This window comes from Crocodylus siamensis, chromosome 9 (assembly GCF_052110815.1).
Source record: "Crocodylus siamensis isolate JL-2025a chromosome 9, ASM5211081v1, whole genome shotgun sequence".
Lineage (NCBI taxonomy): Eukaryota > Metazoa > Chordata > Crocodylia > Crocodylidae > Crocodylus > Crocodylus siamensis.
Window position 1 is genome coordinate 38189953 of NC_143403.1, and position 25607 is coordinate 38215559.

Here is a 25607-nt window from a genome sequence, read left to right on the forward strand (position 1 = left end):
GGGATGATAAAGTTGGGGATGGCCCTGCTTTGAGCAGGAGGGTGGAGTAGATGACCTCCTGAGGTCCCTTCCAACCTTAAATTTTCTATGATTTTAAGAACTGCATTCCTGCTTGAATCCTGCCTAGTCCTAGCCCATTTTGAATGCTAAATTCCAACTGAAACCAAGATAAATAAAGCTACTTTAACCAATATTCCAGTTAAGTATGTAAAGCTTTGGATGTTCTAAATTCCTAAGAACTTTCAGATTTACAAGGTATTACAGTGGGGTTTTTTTGTTTTAAAGAGGTAGTTCAAGGTTTCAGCCCTTCCTTAATTACGCAGTAAAAGAGTATGTGCATCCAAAGTTTTGCATTCTTAAGCTTTGTGTTATGTTGTTTGGGATTAAAGCACTACCTTAAGGTTAGGAGTGAAAGGATCTGGAAGTCTCATGTTACGTGGGAAGGCACTCAAAATCAGATTCCTCAGCTGGATACAGTTGGGTGGGATCACATCACAGAACCCATAGTGGTAATCACAAAGGAATTCTGGAAAATCATGCAGTAAGACCAGCAATACACGGAGTGTGCCCTACAAAAGAAAAAAGAAAGAGAATCTTGGTCGTAATATTAGCAGCACCTTTTGAGCTTCCAACTTAAATTGCCTCAGAGCCAGAAATACAAAGCATTGGAACAGACCCTTTCTTTTTAATACGTCAGGCAACTAAAATTAAAAAGAAAAAATGAGTTTGGTAAGAAACTCGATTCTACCAATCCACTCCAAAAAGCCTTACAGTCAAAAACAAGGTTCAATTCCCCTCCTCACTTGCCACCCCACCCCACCCCACCAAATCTTACCAGAGTTTGTAATCAATATCGCAAGCACTAGATCTGTTTAATACTATCAGTCCATAGACCAAATGACTGTATTTACTTGAACATAAAATAACATCCCAATAAGATTCCAGATCTGGAACATTTATAAGTTTATTTTCCAGGTACAGAATCAAATTATTAGAGATTTGCCTTGAATTTGTCCCGCTCCCATTGCTACAGCAGGGACAATAAATCGGGGGGGGGGGGAGGAGAAGAGGTGTCAAGTGTCACCCCTGCCCTCAATCTTCTTCGCCTTGCAACCCCTTCCCGTCTTCCCCATAGCACAGGGGCTAACCTGAAAACAATGACTTGGCTTTGGACTAATAAGCAAAGGGCTCAATTTACCACATATATATCACTGGGCTGGGTGGGCCCTAGCAGAGTCAATAGCATGTTGAACCATAGTGACCTCACAGCTTAGCACTTCTCAGTATGTGTGTGTACTCCACACCCCCAACAATCACCCCAAAATGAACCATGGGCTAGTGAGCTCCCCATTCATGACTGGAACCAAGTGTTCTTGTCAACTCTTGGGGTCTTCCAAAAATTTATATGCAGATGAGGTGCAGGGCAATACTAATCATGTGAAACACGCAGAGGGCAACAGAAGGATTTTAGGTCAACACTGTGGGGCCCCATCTGGTAATGTTTGCCAGACATTTAAAGTGGGTGAAGCAACAGAAATCATTGGAAATGGGAAATAAAAGAACTCAGCTGTGGAAATGAAGAGCAAGTCAAAATATATGCAACACAGTGACTTGAAAAAGAGCGAGTACTGAGGACTGAGCACAATGGATATTAGTACACATCTTATTTAGATCAGCTGCATTAGCCTATCATTATGGTAGGGTCCCATAGGCATGTCTGCTCAATGTGGGCCATGTGTTTTATAGTCTGTGTTGGATGAATTTAATCAACTTCATAGTTGGTTTCCATTACTGAGCACATGCTGCTTTTGCCAGCAGTTCAAAGATAAACAATGTATTTTGATGAGGTTTCCCTGTATGTGAATGTAAGATGAGGTTTCTTCCCCATGCTGACTGGGGAAAAAACCCATCTTACATTCAAATAAATATGGCATAAATCAAACTAACATGCACAAATGTAGACATGGTAAATAAAGAAGCACCGAACTGTACTGTGCTTCTAAGTCAGTTTTCCACTCCATTCAATCTTACACCTTACAGATAGGAAATCTTTCTATATTATTTACCTTGTAGAGAATTTGCATAGGTTTGGTGAGTTCCACATTTCTAAGAAAAGGAGCCAAGTACTTGAAGAGATCAATCAATAACTGGGCATACATAGGCCAACCCTGACACATGAGAAAAGACAGTATGAGTAATGTATAAATAAAAATTACAACTGTAATATTACAGTTCAGTACTTTTATTTTGTCCCCCCTGCCTCTAAGACTAATCTTCATTTAAATACAAAACTAAACAAAGTTAAATCAATGACTACAATATGGCTCTATTTCCCAAGGGCCTGAAGGTGACCTAGAGCATGAACAGCCCTTCTTTTATCTTTTGTATAGTACCAAGCATACATGCCATGTTTGAATATCATGGAGAATAATCAACACCACAGGCCTCTCACTTTGATGCTGCTAAAAGTGTATAATAAACTTATACACAGCCAAATCCTTATTTGCTTAAAAGCCCTTGTTAACCAAAACTTGACAGCTTATTGAAATTTTCATGCAACTACATTACTTTGAGAATAGAAGATTATACAAACACAATAGCCATGCTACCAGTGCCCTTGGAAGAGATGTGATAACAGCATCAAGCCAGTTAAGCACTCCCTTGTGTGTGAGCTTTGTAGTGTACAGAAGAAAGCGCAGCCCCACCTTCTGCTGTGGTGTATGTGCCAGCATTCTTGCAATAAATATCCGATGAGAGATCAGTTCCAGCCAGGCATAAACAAAACCTGGAGCTTTTGTAGGCCTCAGGATATGAAATGTGTTACTGAAAGAGAAGTTAGAGCTGGTTAAAAGTGCACAGCTGTAAGGCTGTTTTTCATAACGGTGAGGGAGAATTTACAGTCCAATTAATAAAACATTTTAGCATTCCAGTTTTACTAATAAACTTTAGTACCAAAGACAGTATCTACAGAGCAACACAGAAAGCTGCCACTACAGGGCTGTCACAGAACTTTTAAAGATAGTTTTGATCCTATCAGAAAGTTTAAGTACTAGAACCAATCTAATCTATTCAGAGCTACGTACCAAAAAGCTGTGAGGGTCTGAAAGTTGATAGTCTCCAGTACATGCTCAGGAGCATTTAATTCTAACAGCAACATAATGAAAATGCGGTGGTAAGGAAGCTGCTGAAACTCACTCTGGCGAACTTCATGGTCCTGAAGGAGAACTCCCACCACTATACCAAGAACCTAAAAAAGGAAAGAAATGAATATGCTTTAAATGCACAGAAAAAAATATTTCACTACAGTCAATGCCTACATCTGACTTCAAAAAGGACTAATGCAAGAAATCAGTAAACAGAGAGCTGGAAACCATTTGGGTAACTGGACTGTAGCACACTTCTTATTTCCACTTAGTTTAGGCAAGGTTTACATGTCAGCCTCATGTAACAAACTCTCAGTCAATTAGTGCTGGGCTCCCAGGGAATTTGCTATTTTTTACTTTGGGTTACAGTTATGTATCTTTTGCACTTGAGATACCTCATGTTCACTTTAACAATCTGACAGCACTGTTTTTCTACTCCAAAGGAAAGTGGAAGGAAACACTTTTGCAATTTCATCATGAAGCCTCTGTGTGATACAGAGAAAATTATGCAACAGCCTACAATTCTACACATGCTCTAAAGTGATGTGAAGATTTAAATGCCTCATCTCCAACATTCTGTCCTTAATCCAAGTTAAAAGTTTTCAGTTCACGAAGGGAAATTTCCCAGTTTCTTTATGTTACTAGCACCCTAATGGAAATGGACCTCTCACCTTATTCAGCAGGTTGATCTTTGTGACTGTGTTGGTAGCCTCCCCAGAGTGCTTCACCAGCAGTGCAATAAGCCGCACAAAGGCATCCAGGTTGTGGTAGCACTTGGCTCGGATCATGGTGGGGTTGGCAGCAGGATTGTGCTGCTGCTCAGCTTGAGCACGGTAGCTGATTTCAACACACATTTCAGTGCAAAGGCGAAAGAAGCGAGTGATCAAGTCATCTGTTTTCAGGATTCCTTGCTGGTGCATCTGTATGGAGACAAAAAATACAAAACAAAAACCCTCAGAACTAGAGAACGTACACTTAAAATGCATACTTTTAGAGCAGTATTACAACTTGTTTGCTGTTCAGAATAACTAAGTAATGTTTTGTGATGTCTCCATGTGGCGTGTATGGCATGGCCTGGCTTAATTAACTTTCACTTCTCCCCCACGTGGAACAGGTAACAATTAGCACCTCTAACCTGAAGGCAACAATCACTGGTAGCAGCTAATGGTAATAGTGTCCCCTCCTTCATAATTTTTATCAGTGGCATCTGCTCCCAAGCCTTGTGATCTTCCTCCTTTTCAACCACCACCAGAGCTGATGAAGTGCACTTTAGTAGCTCTGAACCAGTATCCTCTCTCTGAGCCAGAGAGTAGAGGCTATGGGTGGAAGTTATTAGTGGCAGCAGCATTTGTCAGGCAAGACATCTGACTACGATAAGTGGTGCTGTACCTTATTTTCTACTAGTGCAATGCAGTATCCAAATGCAATTTTTCCAGGAAAATACAAACAGACAAATGGCATGGGTCTTTAGCAACCACTACTATCCTACATCTGTTTCGGTTGGTTACTACAAGTTTAGAAGACTTAAGCCAGGGAAGTAAAATTCAGCTGACCCTGGGTCTGGCTCAAACACCCATGCCTAATCCAATGCATGCAGCGCCCACACAATGACCTGCACCACCCCTTCCATGTGGTCCTGGACTGCACTGCATGCATTGCCTGCTCCAGCTGGTCTGGGAGCTGCACTACAAGCTAGTGCCTGCTTCAGCTAGTTCTGTGTGGCAACCATCCCAAACCAGCTGACACTGGCATCACATGCAGCACAGAACCTAGAGCACACTGTGTGCTTCATCAGGTGGTCAGACTCAAGGGCACCACTGGCAGCCAGATGACAGGGCTCCATGGGCCACATCTTTGATACCCCTGACTTAATTAAGCTATTCACATGTGTATGCTGTGATGGACACCATCCAAGAGGTATAAGATTGGAGTCACCTTTTGAAGGGCTAACTAGAACTTGAAGCAGAAATCCTATTTCAGAAGTTCTACTGCAAAGGACACTAAACTACATAATGTCAAACTTTCAAGGGGAGGCTTCTAGAATTTCTGAAGTACTTTCTGGAAAAGGCAGGCACATGCCTGCCTTCAACATTACCTGTCATCTCTCATTCCTAAGTAGCACTGGAGACAAGATTGTGGCATTTAAATGAAAGCAGTCAAACATACTGCTCTGAATAATAGCAAAGCCCTATCCCAATTGTTCTATTAACCAAAACTCACGTAGCCTGCGAGGGGAAAAAAAAAGTTATAACACTACAACAAAACATATGAAAATGCATCTTTTTGTTGCTATTTCAAACCTTTCCGATTGAATGCAAAATACCTAGCAATCCTATGAAGGTCAAGAAAAGAGGACAAATAGTGCAAAATTTCAAAAGCCTATCATTTACAGAAATGGAGGTGGAAATGATACAATTCATGCAAAGTGGGGATGAATGAGGGGTAAAACAGTATTGTTAAGAACACCCATTAGATTAAAAAGTGATAAAGGCGGTATCCTAGGGGACTATACAGAACAAGGTAAGGTGTTTATGACCAAGCAGCACAGTTAGATGAGGAAGAGTAATGCAATAGCCATCTCCAAAGAGCATCAATATGCAGTATACTGAACTAGCTAAAGCCACAAGGCATTGTGCCTGTGGCAGAAGGCCACCTTTGTTCTCCCCAAGAACTCTGCTCTGTGACAATACGGTTAAGATGGGCCCAGCAGAGGATACACCCTTTACCCTATCTCTTTAGGTAACCTGAGCTGGATACATTCTTGAGAGAGGGGGGAACCTGCTCCCTCTGCCTATGTGACTGGCATCATATACCTGGGTGAGGGGCATCTACCTGGGGAGCTAGGAACTGCCAGTCTGCTCAGCAACTAGTGATGTATTTCAAACTGGTTGGCTGACAGCCAACAGGTGCTGGCCTCCATTGGCCCAGTTAAGTGAGGTCACAAGGGCTATAAGTTAAGGACTGCCCAGGAGGAGCGGGCAGCAGCCATGAGAAAGGCTCAGAGAGAGAAGAGCTGAACCATCTGAAACTTGCTTTCTCTCTCAAAACTCATGATCAATGAACTGCCTGCCTCCAGAGGGAATCTCCACCTGCCTCTGGATGATACTTGTGAGTAAGCTACCTGAGATCTAATGAGATGTATAGCTTGCAGTAACTCAGATGCATGATCAAAGGCTACCCAGCCAGGGGAGTTCGCTCTATGGGATTTCTCCGATATTGCTCTACCCTGTACCCTATTCTAACCCTGCCCTTTGTAACCAATAACGTTCTCCTTTGTACCTAGCATGAGAGACTTATTGGGAGTGGGTCTAGATTACGCCTTGGGGTCCCCTTGGTTCAGCTGACTAAGGGAAACCGCTACTTGGGATGCTTTCCTCAGTCAGAAGCACAAGTTCTTGAAGTGAATCAGGTACCCTCAAGGGCTACTAGGCCTGTGTTTCCCAGGGAGCACAGAGCCAGAATCAAGCCCAGCCCTGGGTGGAGGCAGCTGAACCCCCAGGCTAGTGGTTGTGCTCCAGGAAGGGGGTTGGCCAGCTGTGGGGCACCCCCAGGGAGGCACTCAGAGCCTAGAAGGTGGTTGGGCACAGCGAGGTGAGTGGCTCAATGCAGGAGTGTCCCCCTACTGGCCCACCACAGTGCCTATACAATTCACAGCAGTTATTCATGGGCTAACATTACACAGAGGGTTGCCCACCTCAAGACAGCAAATGTTCTGGGGCAGGGAAGGAGATTTAAGCTGAAAATAAGTTGGGAGGGTATGGAGGGTGCTACCTGCCCAGGGTGTTCCATATTTTCCCCAGTATGCCCACTTCTCTGGTCTACTGCCATATACAACATTAGGCAAAAGGAGAAAGATGGATATTGCCTAGTTGGTCAAAGATTAAAAATTCTAGCTGTGTTAGATTAGCAGGAAATCAGGTGCCTGGCCGGCAACTAGGGAAGAGAAGAGGCTGTACTTACTGGGGACAATAAAAACAAAGGCTGATAACAAACGAACCTGGCTCTGCAGCGTCTGTTGACTGGGTGCTTCTGTGGGGCTTTCTGATGCTTTAAGCTAAACCTGATTCAATCAGCTATTAGATAAAAGCCCCACTTAAGCACCCAATTTATACAGACACTGGGCAAGCCGGGTCCAACTAGCATGCTGCCTCTCTTCCAGGCATGTGCTGAGCTTGGCATAGGGGCACGCAAAATTTAAAGTAAAGCACCAGAGTTGACTCTTCAACACAGTGAAGATGAGACCATTTGAGCCCCATTTCCAACAGCCTCTCACATGCAGCAGAAAGCAGAAGGAAGTCGATTGTACTTGACAGAAGAGCCCTCAGGAAAGAGCAGCAAAGCACAGTACTATCAATCAGATTGTCTCATACAAGGCAAAAAACATCTAACCAATTGTTCTATCTCTGTCACAGATCACAGCTATGCCAGCTATAAAGAGAGCAGCTGATTTAATAGACTGGGAGACCATCTAGTTTCTGTCCATCACCAGGAAATACTGAACCAGTAAAACCAGGACCATGAGCTATAACTTGGCTTGAAGCCAGAATGAAAACATTCCAGGGAAAAACACCAGGTCTGGCAATGTGTCAACTGTGACCTACTCTCCCCCTAAAGTGAGAAGTCAGAAACCACATTATGCCCCCAAAAGAGTAAGTAGAGATCTTGGGGTAGAGCTGAAACAAAGATGGATAAAGTAGCCATTAGTTCCCATCTGGACTCCATTCAGCTTGTCCTTGATAAGGGACTTCCACTTTTGCAGGGGGAAGACCTGAATTACAGTTTAGACTTCACAGGGCCAGCTTCCTATGAGTTTGTAGCTGGCTAAAATTTTAGGTAGATAACTTGCAGTCTTTCTGCATAGTTTGACTTTTTACAGTGAGGTACAGTCAAATTGACAATATGTACAATTGTAGCTAGATAAAAGCAAGATAATTCCATTTTAGTAGGAGTCTTGCTACCACATCACTTTACAGCATATTAAGTAGACTAGTTGTAGTTTCATAGTTAGTAGGGTCAGAAGGGACCTGAGCAGATCATCAAGTCTGACCCCCTAATGTGAGATGTACTTCTCACACTATTCAAGAAAATATTAGAAATACTGGGCTACTTATTTTTGACACTTCCTTTTTCTGCAAATCCCATCCCAGTCTCACCCAAGTGCGTATTCAACTCTTAATTGTGTGCATTACAGCAGAATCCAAAGGAAATGGTATTTTTAGTCCCGACTAAATTTAAAAAGCCACCTAAACCCATGGAATGCGATAGCTTCTCCCAAAAAGTAAAATGTTTCAAAACTGAAAAGTTAATTTCCTCCCCATGTAGTACAAAGCAATAAAGATGCACTTTGATACTCAGAGATTGGTTTCTCTAGACTACTTGTTTCAGATGCTCTGCTGAATGTGAAAGGGAAAAGGAGCACCATTTTGTCAAATTTCATTACAGAAATGGTCAGAAATGTCAGAGACACTCCAAAAAAGTTTGTCAAAAGTTTCTACCCTTGCCAGATTTACCAACTACAATCATAACCTACACTGACAGCTTGTTCCCGTGGTAACTGAACTGGGACATCACTAGTTGCAAATGATTTTCTAGAGAAGTTTCATTATAATCAGTGATGAAAAAACAAACAGAAGGCATAGCACATGAGTTGGTTAGAATTTTGACAGATGGCTATCATACTCATAAAAGACTTCAAAGGATTTCTAACACTGATACATAATACTACTATAAAATGGAGGGCATCACACCCTACTTATGTTGAATAAAAAGCACCTTTCTTTCCAAAAGCTCTACCTGTCCAACAAACGCAGAGAAAGCTTTGGTACTGTCACGGCCAGCTGCAGCTGAATGGTAGAGATTCACCCATTCCCTCAGTAGATACTCTGCCTTCTCCCTCAGGCCTGGTGGATCATCATACTCAGAGGCTTGGGAAATTCCAGAATGCATCATAAAATTAGGCCCTCCATGGGCACGGTCAATCATTGCTTCATAGTTAGATCGAACCACTTCCATCAACTGGGGTAATCTAATGCAATAGATCAGAACAGCAATTAGTCCTTTTCTTCTGAAATGGTACATAAAATTGTAACTTACTCACTGGATAATCCAAAGCATACTGTTAATTAATCTGCATGCTATACTCTGCAATACAGTGGTCTTGAAGGAACTCTGTACAGCAAAGTTACAAGATAACCAAAACTAGCAGCCCATCTGTATGGAGAGACTAACATCGTGAACTCCAACATTCAAATCCAATCCCCAAACCTGAGCATTCTGAGTACCATAGGAACTTCATTTACTATGGAATAGTAGGGTTGGGAGAAGGGAGAAACAGCTATGAGATGACAGATGAAAAGAAGTCACTGCCTTGTACTTGGCTTATTTATACAGGACAGTAGTCTGGATCGAAAGAAAGCACATTTATTTAAAACCTGAGTAACGCCACTGGTAGATACTGTTTCTCCATACTGTGCAACAGAAAGGGTTTGTGTAAATTAGCTAAAAACTTTAACTAATTAGTGTAGTCTATCCCTAATTTATTCAAACTATTCTTTGCTTTATCTAGGATGCATTTACAATAGGTGAGAAAGTGCAATACTGACCAAGTTGGATCAGATGAAAATAACCTTCTTGATATTCTGGGATTGCATGGTGATATACAGAAAGCTTTTTCTCCACACAAAAAATATTCAATTCCAAGCTATGTTGCAACTTCCCCAAACACACTCACATTTTATGCAGATATTATATAAAGAAGAATTTGGAGGACTGACTACTATAGAGTGCTCTCAAGACGCAGGGAATAGATGACTACAATACTGGGAGCAACTGAAGCCCTGACAGAGGATATTTAAGCAAAAGAAAAATATACAGAAAGAATCTTAAAGCTCTCACATTCTTCAAGCAAATCACTACTGAGCAGAGCATACTAGAAAAAGAAAAGCACTGTACATTATCTCATATCTCACCCTTCTGGGGCATTTCCTCTGGAGTGGGCATTAATCCTCATCAGTGTCTCAATTGTGTGGAACAAATCTGCCTCGGTTACATGAGCTACACTCCTCTCATCCACCAAAAGGATCTTCACCAGTTGCATGGCAAATGCCACTGCCATGTAGTTCAAGCCATTCTCCATTGACTGTTAACAATAAAAATGTAGCCAAAATTACAAGGCTTAAGCATAAATTCTTTGATGAACTGATTATATGGTCTGTTCCAAGGCAAGTTCTTACCTGTGCTAAATGAAGGTCATACTGCTGCATGTTAACAAGGTGATTGCGGATTAGCAGCTCTACAGCTTCTACATTGTATTTATACTCATCCCGGCATTCAATCAGGCATCTAAGGAAAATTAGATATTTTCATACTACTTTTTAGTACAGCAGCATTTTACGAGGATTCTGCCAATTCAGTAACTGACATTAATGTGTTACTCATGTCTAAAAGATGTATCCTCCTGTGTTCTCCAAGTGCATGGGCTCAAGAGCACTCAATCAATGGTACAACACAACAGTTGTAACTTTTCACAATTCAGCAGAACAACTCTCCTAGTTTTTTTGTTTGTTTGTTTTTAAAGTGAGACCAATTGAAGATGCAAATCTGTCCACTTCAGGCTTAGTAGAGTTAGTCTACATTAGGAACATTATAATTAGACTGAGGTAAGATTCAGGGTACTTAGATTGAATTTTCTATAAAAAGGTGACAATGTCATACACCTGAGGTATATTTAATGTTTTACTTCAAAAAGGCTTCCTATGAAATTTTAGGGCAATATTTCATAGATTTCATAGACATTAGGGCTGGAAGGGACCTCGGGAGATCATTGAGTCCAGCCCCCTGCCCAAAGGGCAGGAAGTCAGCTGGGGTCATAGGATCCCAGCAAGAGAAGCATCCAATCTACTCTTGAAGGTGTTCAATGTAGGTGCTTGAAACACCTCCGATGGCAGGCTGTTCCAGACCTCGGGGGCTCGGACAGTAAAGAAATTCTTCCTTGTGTCCAGCCTGACACAGTCTTGCATGAGTTTGTGACCGTTCGACCTCGTCATCCCTTGGGGCGCTCTGGTGAACAGATGTTCCCCCAGATCCTGGTGGTCACCCCTGATAAACTTGTAGGTGGCCATCAGATCACCCCTGAGCCTGCGCTTTTCCAGGCTAAAGAGTCCCATGGCTCTCAGCCTGTCATCATAAGATCTGTTTTCCTGACCTCTGATCATGCGCGTGGCTCTCCTCTGGACTCTCTCAAGCTTCTCCACATCCTTTTTGAATTGTGGAGCCCAAAACTGGACGAACACCAGATAAACTAAGTTTACACATAACCTGCAATTATTTCTAGTTTGCCTTTTGTAGGACAAGAGTACTAAATCACAAGGTAACTCATGACCCAGGTCAATGAAAGTATCTCAACACCTTGGCTCTTTACCTTCTTATTACTGACCTGGTAATCTGTTTATTACACCATGGGGACCCATAGGCACGGCCATCCTGCAAAGCTTTCAGTACAAGCAGATGACATTCACGGTAGCGGAGCAGGAGGTCAGCATCTGCACCACTGGTGGCATCCAATAAGCCCTCAACAGCCTAGAAGAGAGGCAAATGGTCAGCAGGAAGGAAAACCTAGTTCTCTATTGAAGTGTCTGCACGTAAAAGAATGTCAAGCCCCTATCCATAGGCACATGTTTAAAACACCCAAGACAGTGACAACCACAGCAAAACAAAGCCAGTTTATTCATAGTGTTTCCCTGAGATCTCTCATTATAACATAAGTAACTGCTCATTGTTCACAAAGGATGAAGTTTCCTGCAGGTCTCAACGTGTCTAACTAGCTTTAGAAGCACAGCGAACAATTTAAAGACTAGTATTTGAGGCTGTAGCATCTTCTTTTCAAGCCAGGTTATAGAGTTCAGTTGTGTGCCTGGTTTGGACGAGGATGCAGATGAAGATGGAGTGACCAACTTGGCCAGAAAAGAAAAAAAATGCTTGTTGATGGAAGGAAGTATCCTGACACTGTCTAGGCTGGGAAAACTGGTCAGTTTATGTCAAAGTCCAATAAGTTTAGGGTAGCTAAACCAGATCTAAAGCTTCACCTTGCATTTAGATGAGGAATGTAGTCAACGTGCAGTTCAGTTTCACTGGTCAAGTTACAGCTAGGCTCCTGTCAAGTCCTAAGCTCTGGACAGGCATAACACCTGAAGCGCTCCAAAAGGGCAAATAGACACGCCCTTGAAGCACTTATTATGGCTGTCTGCTTTATAAAGCCTGACAAGGGATGCATCTTGGTCCTCCAGCACCCCACAGTGCTCTGCATTCCTGCAATCCCCCCCCGCAACATGGGAAAAACATGATGGACAATCAATGAGTGATCCATCTTCAGAGATCTGGGTTTTCTGTTTCCCACAGAAAAATGGAGAAAACCACAGATTTCCCATTTTAATTGGAGAAAAACACGGAACTCCCCTTTTAGAATCATAGAATCAATGAGTTGGAAGGGATCTAGACAGATCATCCAGTCTGACCCCGTCATGGGCAGCAAGTAGCACTGGGGGTGGGAAGGGTCATAAGACCCCAGCCAGGTGCCTACCCAGTCTCCTCTTGAAGATTTCCAGGGAAGGTGAGAGCACCACCTCTCTGGGGAGCTTATTCCAGGCTCTGGCCACCCTTACAGTGAAGTAGTTCTTCCTAATATCTAACCTAAACCTATCCTCCCTCAGCTTGTGCAGACTTTCCCTGAGTCCCTGTTGGTGGCCCCTGATAAGGCTGTAGGCAGCTACAAGATCCCCCCTCAGTCTCCTCTTGCGGAGACCGAAGAGATTCAGATCCCTCAGCCTCTTCTCACAGGGCTGGCCATGGAGGCCCTCAACCATAAGAGTGGCCTCCTCTGGACCCTCTCCAGGTTCTCCACGTCCTTGTTGAAGTGCAGCACCCAGAACTGGACACAGTACTCCAGCTGCAGCCTGACCAGTGCTGCATAGAGGGGGAACAAGACCTCTTGGGACCTGTTAGTGATGCCCCTGTTGATGCAGGACAGGGTGCGGCTGGCTCTGCCTATTGCTTCGTCGCATTGGCGACTCATTCATCCTGGAGTCAATCCTGACTCCAAGATCCCTCTTGGCCTCTGTGCTGCTGAGAGGGGCAGCCCCTAACCTATAACCATAATGCTGGTTCCCTCTCCCCAGGTGCAGCACCCTGCACTTGTCCTTGTTGAACTGCATCCTGTTCCGATCCGCCCACTTCTCTAACCTGTCCAGGTCTGCCTGGATGCGGTCCCTGCCTGCCGGTGTATTCCCTTTACCCCACAGCTTGGTGTCATCAGCGAACTTGAACAGGGTGCTCCCCACACCCTCGTCCAGGTCTCTAATGAAGATGTTGAACAGCACCAGCCCAAGGACCGAGCCCTGAGGTACTCCGCTGCCCACACCCTCCCAGGTCAACATCGACCTGTCCACCACCACCCTCTGGGTGCTACCCTGGAGTCAGTTTGCCATCCATGTGACCGTGCATTCGTCAATGCCGCAGTCCCTCAGCTTGCCCACCAGAACTGGGTGGGACACTGTGTCGAAGGCCTTCTGGAAGTCCAAGAAGACGACATCGCCTTCCTCCTTCACATCTAAGCTCTTTGTTACCTGGTCATCGAAAGAGACCAGGTTAGTCATGCAGGATCGGCCTGGCATGAATCCATGCTGGTTACCCCTCAACATTACTTCCCCTGCAGGGCTCTCACAAATGTGGCCCTTGATGATTTTTTCAAAGACCTTCCCTAGGATAGAAGTGAGGCTGACTGGCCTGTAGTTGCCAGGCTCTTCCTTCCTCCCCTTCTTGAAAATAGGGACCACGCTGGTCCTTTTCCAGTCCTCAGGGACTTGACCTTCATCCTCAGGTGCTGAGGGAATTGGCTGGTGTCACTGCGGAGCCATTGGCATGGCTATTCAAGGACTCCTGGTGCTCAGGCCATCTGGGCCCGCTGACTTGGACACATCTAAGCCCTCCAGGTAATCCTTAACTAGGTCTGAACTAAGTCGGGGGACTCACACCCTTCCTGGGCCTCTCTACGCTATCACCTGAGAGCACCCCATTGTCAGTGAACAGGAACATGGAGGCAAAGAACTTGTTGAAGAGTTCTGCCTTCTCTCGCGTGCCTGTCACCAACTGCCCTGCCCTGCCTCGTAGGGGTCCAATGTTACCCCGAGACGACTTCTTGCTACCTATATACTTGAAGAAGGACTTTTTGTTATCCTTAATCCCAGAAGCTAATCTAAGCTCCAGTGCTGCTTTAGCCTTCCTTACCAAATTCCTACAAGCTCAGGTCAGGGTATACTCCTCCTCTTTAGCAAGGAAACCCACAGAGTTCCCCCTTTTGTAAAGAGCTCTGCTGGCTGGTTGAGTTCCAGCCTGCAAGTGCTGTTTGCAAAATAGGGGAGCCGAAAGCCCCAGCCCTGCCTGGAGGGGGAAGGAGAGGGGGAAAGGGCAGCACCTGATTCAATCACTTACCGGACGGAGGCTGCCACAGGAGAAGGAGGTTTAGTCTTCTTTGTTCTTGGAGGTAAGTGGGGCAGGGCTGGTGGGAAGCTGGCTGGGGGCTTAGGGAGCGAGGATGTGTTAGGGGAAGACATGGAGTGCCTGCCACTGTGTGCCAGCACCACTGAACCACTGCTGCCATTCCCTCGCGCTGCTTACCCAGAGCAGGGCCAGGGAGGCGAGAGCAGGGCCAGGGAGGCGAGAGCAGTGGTGCCCCTCTGTGAGTTGCATATGGTGGGGGGAAGGGAATAAGGGGCACCAGCAGGGCTGAGGGGGCCCTTCATTTTTAATCAAGGATTTTTTAATCAGAGAATTCGCGATTTTTTTTTTTTTATCAGGGAAAACCAGGATCCCTGGTGATCTCTCTTGTGCTCAGATGTCTTTGAGGCTGAGAAGCAGGAATCCCTGTGCGCTTCTCCACCTCTGCCTCCGGTCTCCCCACGCGCCCTCCTCCCTCTCTTCCCACCCCCAGCTGAGGTGATCAAACAGCGGTACAAAGACTATGTTCTAGAGCCCAAAAATCCCTATGTGTCTCTTCATGTCTAGTTTCATGATTCTGGATGGAAGGTGCTCTGGGAGACTGGAGGTGGAATACACAGAAGAACGCTCATTGACCTTTCTCCCTGCTCTACCCCTCCCCTGGTGGGAGGCTGAGAGAAAAGCCACAGGACAAACCAACTCCCAGTCACACCTTGTGGCTAGAGTGGACCCTGTCACTTGCCACTGCAGTGATTCTGAAGAACACTAGCAGGGAGGGGGCTGCACATCTATCTATAGTCTGCAGTGCTTTAAATTTTGAATCACTGCAAACTGGAGCTGAATTTGGAACACTTCAAACATACATTTGTCTGTGCCCCTAGTCAAGACAAAAATATTAGTGAAGGGCATCTCTGCACCATCTACAAAAGTGCAGTAGTTCCCTGAAATACAAGTTTCTACTTTGAAATACATGGTTTGTAGTTTGCAGTTTCTTTAAATGACATATAGAGGATCCCTAAGGCATTTATACTTTGGAATCCTCAACGTTTCTCAATGGTCACAACCCAAAAGTGGTTTGCAAGAACATAAGAACGGGTTGTGAACAAACTTTAAAAATGGATTCTCCTTTAGAGAAAAACATAGGAAGCTGTGGGTTTTCCCTAGCAGGCTTGCAGAATTCCAGCCTGTAAGGGGCTGCTTGGGACCCCCATACCTGCCCCGCACACCCACCCCCTGCTGTACACACTGGGGTACTGGGGCCTGGGGGTGAGGGGCAGTGGGTCGGGAGTGAGGGGCTGGACTGGCCATTGATGTTTACAAAATGGGTCCTGGTACAAAAAAGGTTGAGAAGAATCACTGGGCTAGAGTACCTTCAGGTGCTCTATGTCAATTATCCTTAATGTTTATAGAGGTTTCCACTTAGTGCAGATACAGTGCCCCCTAAACAGCTGGCTGCTTTGAGCATGACACTGCACACAATCTTTGCATTAGCCATCTACTGATAAGTCCATTCAAATGCGATCAGCCTCCTTTTTAAAAAGAATCCTGAATAATCCAGAACACATTTTAAAGACTGGTTCTTGTAGTCATAAGTATGAAAGTATGAAGCATCCCACTCATAAGTTTCATGGACTGATTTCTCCCAGTTTCTGTGTTCTCAAGAGGGGACTCATACAGCTGGACCTTGTTCCCTTTGATAGTGTCACTGTGCCAATAATGTAATGAAGTGAATGGAACCTTTTATTCAGATTTGTGCTGTTTATTTCTTTACATTTCAAAAGGTAACAGCCTCCCCAAACAGTACTGACATAATAGTACACCAGACTATGTATTCAATTCTAAATATGCAGCCAAAGCAACAGTGAAATAGATTGAGTTCCATATTTGCATTAATGCAAGTGAAGCACACTAACCTTCTGTAGCAGTCCAAGAGCAGCAATAGCATCACGGGAGTTACGAGCCACCACTACAGCCTCCAAGAGGCTGCGTAAGGCTTGAGTTTGTGGGTTCATGGTCAGGGTATGTGGAATGGATTGCAGATGCTGTTCCAGTTCTGTCATACATTTATCGTAGATCTGTGCTACATCATCAGTAGCCCAGGCCTGCTGTTTAAGAGACAGCGGGTGTTATCTTATGAGACTTGTGCTAGAATTAGTTAAAAACATGGTTAAATAGTAGTGATTAACCTCAACTACCAGTCTGACTGCTACAGAATTTTTAAATGCAAGAAATGGATCACAAAGAAATACTGAAATAAAAGGACTGAACTGGCATTCTGAACTAGGGATTGTATCTGACTGTGCCGTAAGACAGTGGTGGCAAATGCAAGCTGTGTAAATTTAGCACGTGATATGGCTATCCAGGGGCAAAATCTCAAGTCTGACAAAGCCAGCAACCAGAAATTCCAAAATTCATCATCCATGCTGTTCTGAAAATGATCTGAAATTATTATACATTTCAATGAGTGGTAACTCAGAATTTTAGCAGACTTATGCCATTAGATTTTTCTTTGATTCTGGTATAAAAACTGGCATCTGTTGTTACAGAATAGAGCCAAATTAAAGGAAACTTTGTACTAAAGGCCACTAACACATCCCTCAACCATGAGGTGATCCAAGTGCCATGAAAGCCAGATTCCCATTGGTATTCCAATAAAAGGACAGCATGAAAATGCCAGCATTCACAGAAATGGCTCTGGAATTCTTAAGTCAATCTAGTTCTAAAATCTGTACCTTCATAGGCTGAGCCAAGAATCCCGTGGGCTGGGTTAAGTCATTGGTAGGTAAGAAGCCAGGGACATTGCGGGCAAACTCTTCATAAACAGCTAGCTGTTTTGGGTCCACACCACCAACCTGTACAATAAAAAACAAACAAACAAACAAAAAAACTGGCAAGACTATTACTTGGCAGAGGCAGTGAAGGAAAAGAATTGTGTGCAAGTCACATAGTAGCTAGTTACTAAGATGCTTCTAATTAGCTGACCTGGAAAATGTATGTTCAGCTTTACAGGTCAGAAGTAAGAGGTAAGTGCAGGACCAGAGGGATCCTGTTTTCCAGGCAAGCAGGAAAATCCCACAGAAGACTGCCTATGTTGCTGCACTTCATGTTTCCAGGGACAGAATTAAAATGGAGCAAAGGAATACTTGATCTGTTGCTTCATAAGAGTACTTCATGACAGAAGGACAGAAGTAATCCCTACAAAGGCCAAGTATTTTATAAAAAGTGATAACACAACACATTAAGCAATGGCAGAAAAGGTTCCAATGTCCCTCCTCCAGCATCGCTAAAGCATAGGGCAAAGCAGCTCTCAAAAGAATGAATGGCATAAAATCTCTTTAAAATGAGCTGTGAGAAAAGGAAAATTTATTTAAATTTGATTTAAAAAAAGCAGTATCTTATATGGCTTTAGTCAATCTAGTTAATGGCAACTACATTAGCTGCCAGAGAGCAAGACAGACAGGCAGACTCCTCTGCTGAAGGGCAGTTATTCCTTCTCACACTATTAGAAGATCAAAGGAGAACCACAATCACCACAATGTCTTACTCGCCTTCAGTCTGATCTGTTCTGGCATCCGTTCAGCCTGGTAAGTTAACACAACTGGATCACAGTAACGCCGACCCTCTTGTCTGGCATGCTTTCTGAGTTCAAATTCCTGCAAAGTCAGTAACACAATTGAAGTTCTGACACTGGGTGACATTAACACTAAAACCTTTAGAGCATGCATGTCTATCTATACTTACAGTTGCCAGCCTCTTGTCCATTTCAGGGCCTGCCTTTTCCACAGCTGTTTTCTGAATGAAGCAGCATGCTAATTCACAGTTCTCCTGAGCTAACTGTGCAGCTGCCTGCTCCATCATCTCCCTCTGCTGTGGGGATGCTGTCTATTAAAAAACAGGATATAATGAAGGCTGTACATTTCCACTGTATCCAGTCAGTGATTCTTACAATCTGAGCTCCTGCCTATACATAAACCCACTATGCAATAGGAATAGTCTTATGAACACCCTTCATACAGTTTATCATTAAAAAAAATATCAATACCATACAACTTTCTGGAAAGCGTGCAAGCTGCTAGTCAAACAATTTCAGTAGAAATAAATGCCAAGAGGAATCTCCATCTACCTCCAACATACAGAATTAAGAACAAAAATCAATTAGGATTAACTGGACAAAACAGCAGGTGCCTATGCAGAGTGGGAAAAAGCCTCAGATTAAGCAGCTGAAAGATAGACACTGGGCCACAAAATACACAATTTTCCCCATGTGAAAAGACAGGCTTGGAACCTTCTTCCAAGTTGGTCAGTTGTGCCCATTTTGGGAGAAGTTACCTCTCCATCGCTATTAAAAACAACTGCCCCAGTAGGAACATTCTAATATTATAAAAGCCCTAGTTCGTCCGTAACACTTTTCACACTCCGATTGGTTGTCTGAAACAGCCAATCCCAGTGCTCCAACTGTGTTCCAGACAGGCAGTGGGCGGAGCAGGCCCTGGTTGGGGTGGGGAGAGTGGGTCCAGCCCTGCAGCAGTGGCAGGGAGGATAGGAGGGATCAGGATTGGCCCCGCAGTGGTGGGGATGGGGAGAAGAGGACCGGACACCAGCTTGTCTCTGGCCTGCCCCTCCACTGTCATTCTTGATGGGCAATTTGCTACAACAGTAGAAAATGGGTCAAATTTTAAGGGATTTAGAGCAAAAATTCCCATCAAAATCAACAGTACATGTTAGAGCTCAGTACCTCAAAAAAGTTATCAACATGAAAAAAGGTTTAGTGCATAAAGCAACCTTTACTAGAATTTGCATTTTTCTCCCCTGTGAAAATTCTTTAAAATGCAGTAACAGAATGATTTATGCTACAACCAGAGATCTAAAACAAAGATTTAAACACAAAACATGCACATTCAGACACTGGAACACAAGATTTGTTTTAGTAGCCTATACTACCTCAGCATCTATGCAATTCATTGGGATTTTGTTCCCATGGCAAGACCTGTTCCCCCATTTTCAGAACAACTGCACTGCCTCCTCCAAACACTAAAAATGGCATTTAGTAAACAGGGGCTCAAAGTTGGTTGCAATAAGTTAATTAAAATTAACCTTGAGCAGCCTCCTCACTGTAACTTTCATGGCAGCTAAATTTACTGTAAAGTTTGCTTGAAATCCAGGCAAATTCTAATTTTAATACTGTAGCTTTAAGGTAGACCTCTTGTCTGGTTAAAGATTGTTACAAACAAGGATAGCGCAGAAGAGTTGGAGAGGACTTCAGCAAAAAACAGACATTTTTTTTTGGATGCCCTAATTTCAGAAAACTGTGCTAATGCAAAGATTCAGATAAGATTATTTCTTATCTAAGACACAGCATAATTTGGAAAACTCCATCTGTGGCAATTTTACTAGCTGGAGTTTTAGCTATGACAAGTCTCCCAAAAAGGGAACTGTCAGCATCTGTAGACAAAAATGTTACATCCATTTTAAGGAAAAAGAACTGGAGATATCCAGTTTTATGTAGCTAAAGATTTTAGCAACTGCTGATCTTGCTTCCAGCAAGCTGGACCATTTCAAGAACAAAAAGTAACACTGACTGGCAAGCTAAGTCTCGCTATATGCTGACATGCTGATTTTGTGTCTAGTGCTGTATAAATTAAACTACATGTGCAGGAACCATCGACTGAAAGTGCTTAAGTGCCTCTATCTTCAACAATGTATCTTGCCAGAATCCAGATTAGAATGCCTACTTTAATCCGTTTGTCAGGCCAGGCTTCTCTTGGTCTATCTGGTACCATGTAAACCAGTACAGCCCGTTCCACGGTCAGGTTATCGGCAATTAAATAAGAGCCCCCACTTGGGCTAGTTTGGGTGAGGAGAGTATGTGGATACCCAGCAGGGCTAAAAACCAGACCTGTTAAAGGGCAGATAAGATTCCTGCGAGCCAGTGGCCTTCCATACCCAGAGAGGGCAGGGGCACCCTAGATCACTGCCTGAAGAATCACAAATGATGCAAAGCAACTCAGCTAACCTAGGAGGGTTGTTACGGCATTTATAGGTGCTCCAGCAGTTGCAATGGCCTCAGGACTGACTTGACATTAATCCCACCTACCCTACCAAAAACAGACTTACAGTGAAGCAGAACACAGAGAATTAATGATGTTTCTTTCAACTACAAATGCCCGGTCAAAAGGGATATTCACTATATTGCATGTTTTTAAAAGTTCCTAAAAATCCAATTTTGAAGCCCTGTGTTTAAGTCCTTTCTTGGCCAAGCAGCAGAACACCACATACTGCTGAAATTGCTTTCATTCTGCTTGACAACCTATTTCAAAATCTCACCTGGGCTCATGGCTGCGTTTGGTGGCAGTATAATCCTGATACCAAGTACTGCCTTCACTGGTCATTTGCAGAGAACAAAACACAAAATCTCAGTTTAGCTGCATAGTGAAGAGAAGGCTAGGCCAAAGAGTACATTATTTATAAGCCCATTGGGTAGTTCTGAATGACCAAAAAAGCACCGAAGGAATCATATGTGGAGCTACTGCATAAGCAACTTTCTAAGAACACCAAGTTACTACACAGTTTAGCCATTTACAAGTCACAAAATCATACTGCTTAAATAGGATCTGTGTTGCGTTCTTAACATGAAGGTCAGGTAAATAGACAAGTACTCACATATGCCCCATGTCAGAGCTAACAGCTCCTCTATTATTATTTTTGTCTAGAGTTCAATAACATTGGTACACCTTTGTACAATGTGCATCTTACCCTCAGGGCAGTAGCAAAACTGTTCTTCAAGTTGGTAGCTATGCTCATCAGCAAAGGTTCCCTGCAGGTAATCATAGCCATTCCAGCAGTCAGGTTCCGCATCATGTGGTGTGCTGCTACACGCATGCGTGACTCTTCTGAATCCAGTGCAAAATCTTTCCTGACTATCTGTTCACAAGTAGTCATGGCAATCTTAATGGACCGATCTACAACTGGGTGGACAAGCTCCTGCACGGCTCGCTCTATAGCCTGACGCACACACTGCTTTAACTGCGGGTGAGCCTGAAACAGTGGAATCTGCAGGGGAAAATATAATTTCTAAACGTTTAGGCAAAAAAGGGGTCTAATCAAAGTTAAGAAACAAACATCTGTATGACCATAATATGATCAAAACTTCATCAACCCAAATACCCATAATTTCCAGACATTATGTATGTACAGCTACAACTGACATGCAGCCTGCCATTATGCTGTTGACTTTATTAAAGTACTTTACCAAAATTGGGACTTAACCCAGGAAGGACATATACCTGAAGATCTGAAGTTTGACCTGCTAGTCTTGAAGCTCAGCAAATTTACCTGCTTCAAGTCCTAGACAACAACTAACAAACAACGCTACCTAGGACTTGTCTACTCTTCACTGTCACCGCTGCCAAAAACTCACTACCTGATAAATTACTCAAAGATCATTTGTTTGGTCACTTTATTAATCCCCGGATCTACTTTTTAGAATCAGTAAAATAATGGATGAAACTCTGTATTTCTTTTTGCAGAGAGGGGATTTCTGCAGGAAATACTGCTGGTTTTAGTTATAACTAACAGCTTTTAGCTTACAATCCACTCCCATCCAGGCGGCTAAGACCTTCAGAAACATTGGTGGCAATGTAAGAAATAGCAGAAGTAACTTCTTGTTCATTTCTGATTTTTATTGAGTTCTTGAAAGACAGGCAAAATGAAAGGGAAAATGAAAGATATTCAGGACTGGGTGCTTCCACTTTTGCACTTTGCCTTTCTCTGTACTGAGACATGAGATCTTCTTCCTTGCATCTTAGGTGCATTTTAAGTTATTTTCTGTCCTTCTAGAGACAAGATACTGACAGTGTCCTCATCTCTCTACTTACCTGTGGCCCTGTACACTGGGTAGGACTGGGGCCACGTGCTTGGCCATACACCACTCATTTGGCCCAGAGCCCACAGAGACTGGGCAATGCTGGGATAGACCACTGGGAGGCCAACTTTTCTGGTAAGTGTGCCACAAATTAGCCCCATAACATCCTTGAGAGCCACTCTGATTCTCCTCCCCTGCCTAATCTACTGCTCTACTTTCTGCTTCTTGCCTTATCTGCCACTGTGCTGACTGTCCTCTCCCTGATCTGCTATGTGCCATACACAGAAACTGTCTGTGCTACTTGTGGTTGGCTAACCTTGTACTAGACTGACAACTGTCTAGGATTATTTGAAAGGAATGATCTTGCCTTGAACAAGGAGTTGGACTGGATGTCCACCTGAGGTTCCTTCCAGCCCAACTTTTCTATGATTCTACTCCTGCCTTGCAACAAAGCATCCCTTGAAAGAACATGAAATCAAACAGATTAAAAATGAAAGAGTTTCAGATTTTTCCTGTCACCCACATACAAATAGACAAGGGAATCTGAAAATACAGAGCACTATCAGATGTCCAAGAAGGAAATCTGATGTCTGTAATGCCACCAAAACTAAGAACACCAAATTAAATAGTTAACTCTTAAAAAAGTGTAGGTGTAGGTATGCATAAAAGCAGTGACTGCCTCAGGGTCTGCAAAAGGCTTTGTTCCAGACACCTAATTTCATTCAGAGATTCCATCTGTGCTAACCTAACTACACAGGAACTTATTTCAAACTCGGTTCCGGTCACAAGATACATACATTTTCATTCTGGTTTCTAATAGGTTTCTAATAGCTATTTGTTTAAATACATTCATCAATTTGACAACATGCCCAGGAAAACTGGTTCAAAGAAAAGGTCTGCAGGAGACACACATGCTTGTGTAAAAGATTTCATACACTTGTGTAAGTTATGCTCAACTTTCATCAATACCAAGGATCATCATGATTTCAAAAGCACATGGCACTTTTGGGGGGCTAACGTAATAAAGCATCTGCAATCCAAATTGTTCTGGGCTACAGACAATTTTAACTATTTTCCATAACAAGTCAATAAACTCCAGTACTTACAGCTGGATTTAGAGTAATATGTGGAGCCAGCCCTCCCAGTGAATAGACATTGATATCATGGTAGCTGTACTGAGGTTGTGGAGGAACAGTGGCTGTACAAGTGGTGCTGGTAGCTGGAGTTGTTGAAGCAGCTGCAGAACAAAAGATTTGCAATTCTTAAGAGTTCCTTTTGAGCTTAAAACTAATACAAAATGAAACGTTATTATCCAGATATATGGTGGCATAAAAGTTGCAGAAAAAATAAATTAATTGAATTTTTGCCATTCGGTTGCAAAAACTCCAAAAAAGCAGAAATTGCTTGGTCAACTCTTAATTTTTCCTTTTGGTAGTGATGTACTACTAATGCAGCACAGTATAACGAGAAACAGCATTGCTTACAGTTGCATCAGTTATAAGTCCTTGCTGCCTCCCTACAAACTCCCTTTGTTCCCCCTCCCCAGTCTGAGCTATTTACATTTTTCATGCAAGAAAAATCCATTAGTGATACGCATTCTTTGTCTTGGCCTAAACACGTATTTATTTATTTTTACTGAAAAGGCAACCAAATCTCTTCACTGGTTTTCCTGGTCATCATGTGCTCAAGCATTCAAAGACTATGAACATACAATTACATAGATTCATAGATGCTAGGGTTGGAAGGGACCTCAACAGATCATAGAGTTCAACCCCCTGCCTAGGCAGGAAAGAATGCTGGGGTCAGATGACCCCAGCTAGATGCCTATCCAGCCTTCTCTTAAAGACCCCTAAGGCAGGGGAGAACACCACCTCCCTTGGAAGCCCGTTCCAAGTTTTGGCCACCCTTACTGTGAAGAAGTTTTTCCTGCTTTGACAGTGTGTAACCATTGTTCCTTGTTACTCCAAGAGGCACCGTGGTGAACAGAGCATCTCCGATTCCTGGCTGCACCCGCATAATGAATTTGTAGGCAACCACAAGATCACCTCTCAACCTTGTCTTGTGGAGGCTAACGTGCTTTTAGCTTTGCTGATGCAACCTGTCGTCAGACCAACCTGGTGGCCTTCTATGACCAGGTCACAAAATCCTTAGATGCAGCGGTAGCAGTGGATGTAGTCCTTTCTGGACTTTAGGAAGACCTTCAACATGGTCTCTCACCCCGTTCTCATTAAAAACTAGGGGACTGTGGTGTCGACTCCTACACAGTCAAATGGGTCACTAACTGGCTGGAGGGCTGCACCCAAAGAGTGGTGGTGGATGGGTCATTTTCGACCTGGAGGGATGTGGGCAGTGAGGTCCCCCAGGGCTCAGTCCTCAGGCCTGCACTGTTCAACATCTTCATCAGGGACTTGGACAATGGGGTAAAAAACACCCTGTTCAAATTCACAGATGACACTAAGATGTGGGGGGATTTGGGCACGCTAGGCAGGAGGAATAGGCTGCAAATCAGACCTAGACAGGTTACAGGGGTAGGCGGATGAGAACAGGATGGGTTTCAACACTGACAACTGCAAGGTACTGCAGCACCCGGGGAGGAAGAACCAGCAGCATACCTAAATGAACATGGGCCGACAGTGTGGGGATGCAGTCAGGAAAGCCAACCATACCTTGTCATGCATCCATAGATGCATCTCGAGCAGGTCCAAGGAGGTGATCCTCCCCCTCTATGCAACATTGGTCGGGCCACAGCTGGAGTACCGCATCCAGTTCTGGGTGCCGCAGTTCAGGAGGAATGTGGACAACATGGAGAGGGTCCAGAGGTGGGCCACTTGCATGATCAGGGGGCAGCAGGGCAGGCCCTATGAGGAGAGGCTAAGGGACCTGAACCTGTTCAGCCTCCACAAGAGAAGGTTGAGGGGGGGGGGATCTAGTGACCTTTTACAAACTAGTCAGAGGGGACCTGCAGGCACTGCGGGGAGTCCCTGTTTCCCTGAGCACTACCAGGAGTGACTAGAAATAACGGTCACAAGCTGGCAGAGGGTAGATTCAGACTAGACATCAGGAGGAGCTACTTCACTGTCAGGGTGACTAGGATCCGGAACCAACTTCCAAGC

The 25607-nt window shown here is 43.8% G+C and overlaps 1 protein-coding gene across 10 annotated transcripts in view; it reads right to left on the reverse strand.

Annotated features, from left to right (window-relative positions):
- CNOT1 (CCR4-NOT transcription complex subunit 1) overlaps nucleotides 1-25607 on the reverse strand; it is a 104019-nt gene that overhangs the window by 10810 nt on the left and 67602 nt on the right. For 6 of the 10 annotated variants that reach the window (XM_090062148.1, XM_090062144.1, XM_090062142.1 and 3 more), the window contains 15 exons: nucleotides 23601-23731; nucleotides 21387-21683; nucleotides 18375-18515; nucleotides 18182-18286; nucleotides 17366-17485; nucleotides 16547-16738; nucleotides 11578-11720; nucleotides 10376-10484; nucleotides 10112-10281; nucleotides 8916-9168; nucleotides 3815-4063; nucleotides 3084-3247; nucleotides 2706-2823; nucleotides 2067-2168; nucleotides 396-569 (listed from right to left, as the gene is read on the reverse strand). In XM_090062148.1, coding sequence (XP_089918274.1) covers nucleotides 396-569; nucleotides 2067-2168; nucleotides 2706-2823; nucleotides 3084-3247; nucleotides 3815-4063; nucleotides 8916-9168; nucleotides 10112-10281; nucleotides 10376-10484; nucleotides 11578-11720; nucleotides 16547-16738; nucleotides 17366-17485; nucleotides 18182-18286; nucleotides 18375-18515; nucleotides 21387-21683; nucleotides 23601-23731 — 2468 coding nt within the window. The remainder of the gene's footprint in view (nucleotides 1-395; nucleotides 570-2066; nucleotides 2169-2705; nucleotides 2824-3083; nucleotides 3248-3814; nucleotides 4064-8915; nucleotides 9169-10111; nucleotides 10282-10375; nucleotides 10485-11577; nucleotides 11721-16546; nucleotides 16739-17365; nucleotides 17486-18181; nucleotides 18287-18374; nucleotides 18516-21386; nucleotides 21684-23600; nucleotides 23732-25607) is intronic. The other 4 variants (XM_090062150.1, XM_090062146.1, XM_090062147.1 and 1 more) reach the window with 1 other exon arrangement.